The 8,816-nt window shown below is 42.6% G+C and overlaps 1 protein-coding gene across 2 annotated transcripts in view; it reads right to left on the reverse strand.

The window, feature by feature from the left end:
* Positions 4,601-8,816, reverse strand: part of BCL11A (B-cell CLL/lymphoma 11A) — a 99,667-nt gene continuing 95,451 nt past the window's right edge. For both annotated transcript variants that reach the window (XM_018055277.1, XM_018055279.1), the window contains exon 5: positions 4,601-5,110. In XM_018055277.1, coding sequence (XP_017910766.1) covers positions 5,019-5,110 — 92 coding nt within the window. In that variant the 3' untranslated portion in view covers positions 4,601-5,018. The remainder of the gene's footprint in view (positions 5,111-8,816) is intronic.

Genomic DNA, 8,816 nt, shown 5'->3' on the forward strand with positions numbered 1-8,816 from the left:
AACAAAAACAGAGCCAGGAACCCCTGATCAAGGGGGGAAGTGACTTAAGATTTCACTTTGCACAGAAAAGGACTGTGCAGCCTAAATAGCATTAGTAAGTGGAATAACCTTCACAACTCAGAGCTGTATACCATTTCAGTCAACCCTCCATTTAGTTCATTGCTCTCTCACCATCTTTGAACTCAAAATTAAATATCCCTAGTAACAGAATTCAGGTCATACTATTGGCCATTTGAATTCTCTAACTGGATGCGATGAGGCCATGAAATGCAAATTAGGTGGGCGTTTCCCTTAAATCTTGCCTAGAGAATGGAACAGATTGTGAGATCTATTTAAGACATTTGAGATGAATTTGGTTTGGTGAGTAGCTTTTTTTTATGCCCTTTAAACTTTAAATGCTGTCTCCCAGCAATTCGTGGATCCTAAGTTCATTTCTACCACCAGAGGGGTGGATTAAAGGAGGAGTCTTTCCAGGTAGTGACCTCAATGTACCCTGTCTTCAGGATGCCGTTCAGAAACCCTTGAAATATGGGACACACTTACATACGCCCCACTAGGACTGGCACCAAAACAAGCTTTTGATTTCATTCTTAAGTCCTTCTGTAACGCACACTTTTTCTGCCATTCCTGATTCTGAATTTAGTAGGTCACAAGGGAAAGATTTGCAGCTTGAATTCTTTTGCACAGGAGCTGCAGGCTTGGGTTCCAATTCTGGCTTAGCCACTAACTGTGTGGTTTCAAGCTTGGCTCTCACTTTTTCAAGCTGTGTGATCTTAGGTCCTTCACTTAATCTTTAGGCCTCTGTTGCCCTGTTGCTTCTGTTGCTCTGTAAAATGAATGATTGCTGTGGTTCCTTTCAAGCTTAAGTCTATTCTTGTCCTACCGAAGGTCTAGAATCGCGAGGAAAATTGATACTGTCATGTCTGTAAAAGTGCTCTATGAAAGTCTGAAAGTGTTAGTCGCTCAGTCGTGTCCCACTCTCTGCAACCCCATGGACTGTAGCCCCGCAAAGCTCCTCTGTCCATGGGATTCTCCAGGCAAGAATACTGGAGTGGATTGCCATGCCCTCCTCCAGGGGATCTTCCAGACCCAGGGATCAAACCCAGGTCTCCTGCAGTGCAGGCAGATCCTTTACCATCTGAGCCTCCAGGGAAGCCCAAAAGTACTCTATAAATCTTAATTATTTCCTGGGAGCATTTTTTTTTTAATATAAAGCAAGGAGAAAGGTAATGTAATTTAACTATATATATATTTCTTTTTTAATGTATTTATTTATTTGACTGAGCTGGGTATTAGTTGCAGCACCTGGAATCTTTCTTGTGGCATGCAGGGTCTTTTTAGGTGCAGCATGTAGGATCCAGTTCCCTGACCAGGGATCAAACTGGGGCCCCTGCACTGGGAACACAGAGCCTTAGCCACTGGGCTACCAGGCAGGGAAGTCCCAACAACAGATATCTTAACCTACACGGAGATAGGAAGAGAAAGAAGGACCGCTTCTGGATTGTGCTGGAATTGAGACATTTTTTACCTTAATGTACCCCCGGAGAAGGGCAAACTGGAAAGTGCTACCTCCACTAGGGAGTCAGAAAAAAGGAGCCTCACCTTACTATTTCCCTGTTGATGAAGAACTCGGGATGGTCCTTGAAAGGTGTGCTTGAACACATGTGGCTTCTGAACTTCCAGTTGAACTCAATGAAATCTTCACAACCACGATGCAAATTCCTTAAATCTCTTCCCTTTCACTCCACCCAAAAAGGAGCCAGTGTTGTGTGGCATGTAAGAAGAGAAACAACACCTACGAAACACTTCCATCCTGATCCTCTCCACCTCTGCTCTCTGGGGATACTAATCTATATAAGAATTCTTCATAGGAATAAACATTAACACTGGGGGAAAACCTGCTAATATGAATAATCATCTTCACCATTCACCTAACTATCTAGCTTTCTAAAAAGAGAAAATCATGTCAGCACACAAAAAACTGGAAAGATATTTCTTACTGCTTGAAAGATGGGACTTCAGTATAAATACTTTCGAAAACTCCAAGTAAAAATGCCCAGGATACATTTAGCCGAGGTCTAGGCACTCAATTAGACTTAAGATCCAAGATTGCTCTTCTTCCCTAAGATTTTTCATTACCACCATTTTTGTTTGTTTGTTTCTCTATCATCGGTTTTGATACAATCACTTTTTTCTCCAGCACCACCAATATTCAAATGGCCTGGTGCTGGGTGCTATAGAAGCTACTGAGTCTCTGCCACCATGGACCCAGACAGCTAACAGAACTTTTTGTTTAGTGTGACAGTCTGGACAGACCACAGAATTAATGTTCATGGACCAGGCTTGGGAGGGTGAGAACAATGTCCGGTATTTGGTCCCTACCTTCCTGAGAACACGGGCCTGTGTCCTCTAGTCCATGCTTGGTGCATGCCTGGCAACCAATTAATCTATCTGCAATTTGAAGTTTCGCTCTGGGGAGAGGGCACAGTAAGCACCTCAATCAGATTTGTCTGTCCCTTCAGCTGCTTCCACCATTCATGGAGAAACATGACCTTGGCATATCGCACAGGCAGATGTCTTCCCAAATCATCCATCTTGCGTGGGCTTTCAAAAGTTCTAGCCCTAGTGTACCACCATCATCTCACAATGAATTTCAAAAATGAATTGTTCTTTTCTTTCAATGGAAAAGGGTATGGGGGAAGATATGTGGAGTTTGGAGTTTGGGGTTGGTTTGTTTTTTGTTTGTTTGCTTCAACGAGGGCTCTCTCTTCTCCAAAAGGAGGACTAAGAAAAATATACCCTTCACCTACTCCCTCTCCTCCCCCCAGCCATCCTAGTTCTAGAGATACCATTTATTTACATACTGGCTCCAAGAAGAAATAAGAGGTAGAGGTGGAAACACACAGATCAGAAATTAAAGTGTAGCAAGCACCAAGGCTGAAGTTGTCCCCAAATCCAGGATTGTTTGTTCTATTTCAGTCGAGTCTCCTGTGTGAAGCAGTTACCATTTCTAGGTATTGGCAAGGGGCTTAGCACGTTCTGGGAAGATGCTGTCCCGGAATCCCTAATGGTCTGAGGTTTCAGTAACACAGAGGCAGAACATGGGGCAGGAAATGTTCCTCCAAAAAATAACCCTTGTCTGGCAGTCCCATCTCACCTAGATGAGAGGAACTCTCAAAAACTCATCCAGGCCACCTCACCAACCAGAGTTATTTGTCATGCTTGCTCCAAGCTCCCCTCTGCAGTGCGTACAGTTAGTTGTAGGAAAAGACATCTTTGTGTGCCCTTATAGTGGACATCTTCGATCTCTGAGTGAGAGCCATACGTGTGTGGGTTGGTGAACATTTACGACTTGTGTGCTAACATGGTAAGACAACAGTCCTTTTGACCAGTCAGAGTTCAGTGGAATTAAGCTGACAAGACACCCAAACACTGGCTTCTCTGCTTTCCTCAATGACATGGCTTTGGGCAAGCCCTTAACTTTGGTGAGCCTCAGTCTTCGCATCCACAAAGTGGAAGTCTTGAGATCTATTCCACCGAGGATCAGATGAAACAATGCACATAAAAGCCCCACATCACGCATGAAGCAGCACATAACTGTGAGGAGTCATTATTTATGAATGACCAGGAAAGAATCCAGATGCCAATTATTTTGCTGTCTTCTCACTAGGCTAGGTAACCTAGCCAGAGGGTGAATGGGTAAGATTTTCCCTACTTGCGTTCACAGCCAATATGTAAATTTGCAACACACAGGTGTCTGAGTTCTATTATTTATAAACCTGTTTTAATATGCTATATTGTCTCTAGTACTCGTCTGGATCTCTAGGCAATAGAAAACACCAAAGTGAGAAAAGTTCTTTGCAAATTAACTGAGCCAGAAGAAATTTTTATCACTCATTTGTAGACCTAACTTATTTGTGTCACTAATTTCTAAGGAATGGAGCGCTACTACAATGACAAGAGAGTGTTCCGATGTGGAACTCTCTCCTCCTATCATCTTTTCCCCTTATAAAATCTGCCCCAAATTTCCTGGTGTGAGTAATAAAGAAGCGTTATGTTTGTTTGTTTGTCTGGGCTAAGATATATTTGCTGAAGGTTTGGGAACCTAAAATTAGAATATTTAATAAACAACTACTGATATTCATCACCTTCTTTGGGATTTACCACTAACTCAATGACATTATCTTTCTTGAGCTAAATTAAAAGACAAACTCAAATCCTGCATAGTAGCCACCAAAAGCATATATTTGAAAAACAGAATTCAGTGTGCCATATTATGCATTATTTAATGGTATGCAAATTGTAAGTCAGACAGTTAGGAAAACTACACTTCAGCATTAATAAACAGCAACACTACTACTACATTAATTATGATATTGCTATGATTTATTCCCAAGTTTTGCATTTTGATTCCCCTTGAAAATTTATGCCATCTGATAAGCAGTAACCTATTTCCCCTCCTACACCTCCTACCCATCCCTCAAATCTGTCCCTCCTTCCCACCCGATAGGTGTCTGCAAGACATGGTTCAGAAACACAGTTCTAAAGCAGCTGCATTGTCTTATAAGCATTAATAATTAAAGAACAAACAAACACCACCTAAAGCTCCAACATTTATTGTGTCAATGTTAAGCACACTTCTTAAAAGACAACATAGAATGTATAGAAACAAGGGGTTTGGGGAACTCATGCTCATTTCCACAAGACAGGGAATTGGGTTGGCTGGTCTCGGAGGGGCCAGGACGGCACTCAGAGCAGCGGTGGTCCACAGACCCTCTCTAGGGGACTGATTCACTGTTCCAATGTGGGTCTGTTTTTTTGTTTTTACTTTTTATTAAAAAATATAAATAAAATGACACTGCAGGCCCGCGCAGGAAGGACACTGCAGGACTCTGTCTTCGCACAACGGCTTCTTGGAGGCTACTGTCAGAAAACATCACAAACTAGCAGGATGACAGACCACGCAGATGTCGGCTGGGCGGCTCGCGTCCACCCCACCCCTGGGGGTTCAAATTTTCTCAGAACTTAAGGGTTCTCGAGCTTCCATCCGAAAACTGCCACACATCTTGAGCTCTCTGGGCACTACGCCGAATGGGGGTGTGTGAAGAACCTAGAAAGAGGTTGGAGACAGAGGAGGGAGGGAAAAAAAAAAAAATACAGGTGTGACTTGGCCCAGTGATTTTCTATTCTCTAACTAGGTTTTTAAAAATTACAACTTAAACACAGGTTGAGCCACCGGCATCTTAAGCATGATTTAAACCTGAATCTCCCCACCTCCCCCAGATCTCTGACCTCTGAGTTCTTTCCCACACCTCTCTCCCCTCCTCCCCCAAAGGACCCAGACCCCCTCCCCATCCCAGGATAGTCCTAATGAGCTGGGGACACACCTGGAAGGAAACACTCGCCCTTATGACTGAGAAAACTGAGTAGGAAACAGTCCTTTGGTTGAGGAGAACAGGGGAAGGGGGAGGGAGGGGGACATTTCCTTAAAATAATAATAAAATTATAAAGAAACAAAAAAATAAAAATTGATGTAAAAGCAGCACAACGAAAACATGAAATGTTATCAAGTTCAACGTCAAAGCAGCCAACGATTTACAAGAGGCGAACAAATCTCTGAAGAGGAAACCAGAACTCAAAGCAGTTGCTCCCAAATGGCACCAAAAACTGCCTGTAGTTTCTTTCAAACATGCAGTTTTCTTTTCTTTTTTTTTTTTTTTCTTTTTGTGAGGGGGCAAGGCAGTGATGGAGGGAAGAAGGGAGTGGTTATTTTCCTTCAGGGCTCCTCCCTTGCTGTGTACATTGACTTGAAGCAGCAGAACTGGGAGTCCGGATGTGGGATGTGCCGAGGAAGAGGGCTACCACTGTGGCATTCCAGGCTTCGTTGCCATGGCGACCCGAAGCAGGGGCCTGGGGCCTCCTCTCCCCTGACTTGGCGCCGCAGGAGGCCCCAGGGTCTGGAGCTCCGCTGCTTTCCGAAAACCCCCCCTGAGCGTGGAGACCTGAGCTGAGGGGCCTGCTGTATCCAGGTGGGCTCTGGGGAATCCCCATTCCGGGCCCAGCCCTAAGTCACTGTCGTTGAAGCTCCTTTCGCTGATACCCTCTTCAAGCCACTTTGTCAGCCTGCTGCTGATGTTTAAAATCCTAACAGACAAAGTATATAGCTACCATGGGCATGCACCACGTCAACCATTATTTAAAAACACGACCCGCCCCCCACCCCACGGGTTTGGGGGCCCTGCTTTAGAGGACAGACCTTGGGGAGATGATGGCTTAATTTGCCTTTTATGCCATCTTGTAAAGACCACTCCCTTTACCACTTTACAGAAAGGAAAAACAGTATTTGGATCAACGATTGAGTTGCGTTCGGCCAAGTTTAAGCTCTTGACTACAATAACCCATGTGAACTGTATTGGTCTCCTTTTCCACGTGAAAGGGAGGAATTGATCGCCTCCCATGATCATGAATGACACTGGGAAATAGAGAGAGAGAGAGAAACAGGCCCATCCCCCTAAAGGCTGATTCATTGGCCATGTGTTTTACTAAATGAAACAGTGGCCTAATGGGATAACAAGATGACAGCAAGCAAAAGTGCCGACCCAACAACCCATGTCTACCATTTGTAGCTAAAGCAACCCTGGAGTAAATGTACATCATCCCAATTCCATCTATGTGTTCCGATGTTCATGTCCCTAAAAAGGGGTTCATTTATTTTTAATTGGGAAAGTGGCAGGGTCTTAGAAGACAGGCAAATTTGCTGAGTGGCTAATGCCTTTTGAAAGCTAACACTCTTTAAAAATCTAACAATCTTTTAAAAACCATTTTTCCAAGCAGGTTTAAAGAGTACTGCCAATCCCATCCTCATACCAGCAAAAGTCCCACAATTTTTTTTCTTTTTAAATGGGAAGTCTAGGGGGTGGGGAGAGAAAAAAAAAAAACAGAGTATAGGATGTGAACATTCTTGAAAACACCAGGCCCAGGGACAATGGAGGAACAAACCATAATGAAGAGCACACAATTACAACACAGTCATAGGAAATCATGGAGCAGGGGGTCGGTTTAAAAAATGGAGATTCTGAATTTCCTCCCTCACTCTCTGAGAGTAAAGTGTTTGAAGCAGGACAGGGTGGGGCCTGAGGTTTCTCAACTCCTTTTCAGGAAGGCCTGACATATCCCCGTACCTTTTAACAAACTTTTAGTGTCTGTGAACAAACCACCTCATTTCCTTATTTCCCCAAATGAAATGATATCTAACCCCCACTGCCACTTCCTTTCAAGTTCTCACTTCCAGCATTATGAATATATACAGGATGAACTTATTGCATATACAGAAATGGTATTTAAATAAACAGTTCTATCGCAGAATGCCCTGGGAAAAAACTCGGCTACTTCACACTTCCTGCCAGCGCTGGTACAAATGAAGAACCAATCTTACTTCTTAACAACCTTTAAAATACGTCCGTCTCACTCTTTTTGTAAGTCCTAAACAGAGAGGACTGTACACGGTCTTGGGATGAAGGTACTACATGTAAGGCAGGGTGTCTCAGTTAAAATCTGTGAGACAGTTATTCACTGTACTCCTGTTATTGTTTTCAAAATGAAGATTTTTAAAAGAGAACATTTTAAGCACCAGGCATTCAAGCACTCAACACATCAGGGGTGTCATATACATTTAACTTGAGAATCCTGAAATGTGTTCATCCTTATTGTTTCTTTGTTTTAAAAACCTTTATCATGAATTCATCTACTGTTGGAAATGTTTTTTATTATTTAAATTAAGATTTTTAATTTTAGTGTTCCGGATGCAAGATGTCATTTATAAGCTATCTTCTTGTTGCCTAGGTTTTCAGGCGTCTATTATTCACACAGCTTCAGGAATAATATTTTATAGGAGGGTTTCAATAAGTCAGGAGATTGAGAACCCTGAAGAACCTGTCTCCCAATAAATTTATTTAACTTTGGGATTATGTAAATCAAACATAATTTGTGATTTATCACCAAATGTTTGCACCCCTCCCCAGTTCCCATTTGATTTAAGAAATTTGAGCATACAAGCATAGAGTATCCACCATTAATTCTGTCTGTCAGGATGCAAAATTTAATTACACTAAGAGCATCATATATGGAGAAATTAAAATGAATACTGTATATAAAACCTGCACAGCTGTACTCACAGCTCCTAATAAAGGAGTGATAGGAACACACAGCAGTTTTACGGACCATTCAATATGGTGAAGCAGAAGTCACTGTATCTGAAGCTGGCATGGCACTGAAGACTATTTCTCTATGTCTTGAACAGCATTCTGGTTGCGTTGGTGAAGTAAACTTATCTAAAACACATATATCTCCCCTCACTTCACTGCCAACTATCACCTTCTGTAAGTACCCCATGATGCCACCCCAGCTCCTCCACTATACTCTCCCAAATCATCTCTTACCGGATTCCTCTCTGCCTCTCTGCTTTCCACTCAATCAGACTTTTAAAAAAGTACACCTACTTTCTCTGTACTTTAGAAAGATCAAACTATTCTTGCCTCAGACAAAAGGCATTCCGTGAAAAGGCCACCTCACAAGGCACCAGGGCATAAGAACTGAGCAACAGAAATGCTACCACAAGACAACAGAATGGCTTTTGTTTTGGTTTTTACAAAAATAAGGACAATGTCGTATCCATTCATCTACACTGGGAACAGGGAGACAGTATCACAGAGGTACGTGTGTAGATGCTGCAACATGCAGTATTTGTAAAAATGACAACACAGATTTCTAAGGAGGGGCTTTTAAGACAGACCTAACTTGCTTTTCAAAGATGTTGC

Source organism: Capra hircus, chromosome 11, assembly GCF_001704415.2.
Source record: "Capra hircus breed San Clemente chromosome 11, ASM170441v1, whole genome shotgun sequence".
Classification (NCBI taxonomy): Eukaryota; Metazoa; Chordata; class Mammalia; order Artiodactyla; family Bovidae; genus Capra; species Capra hircus.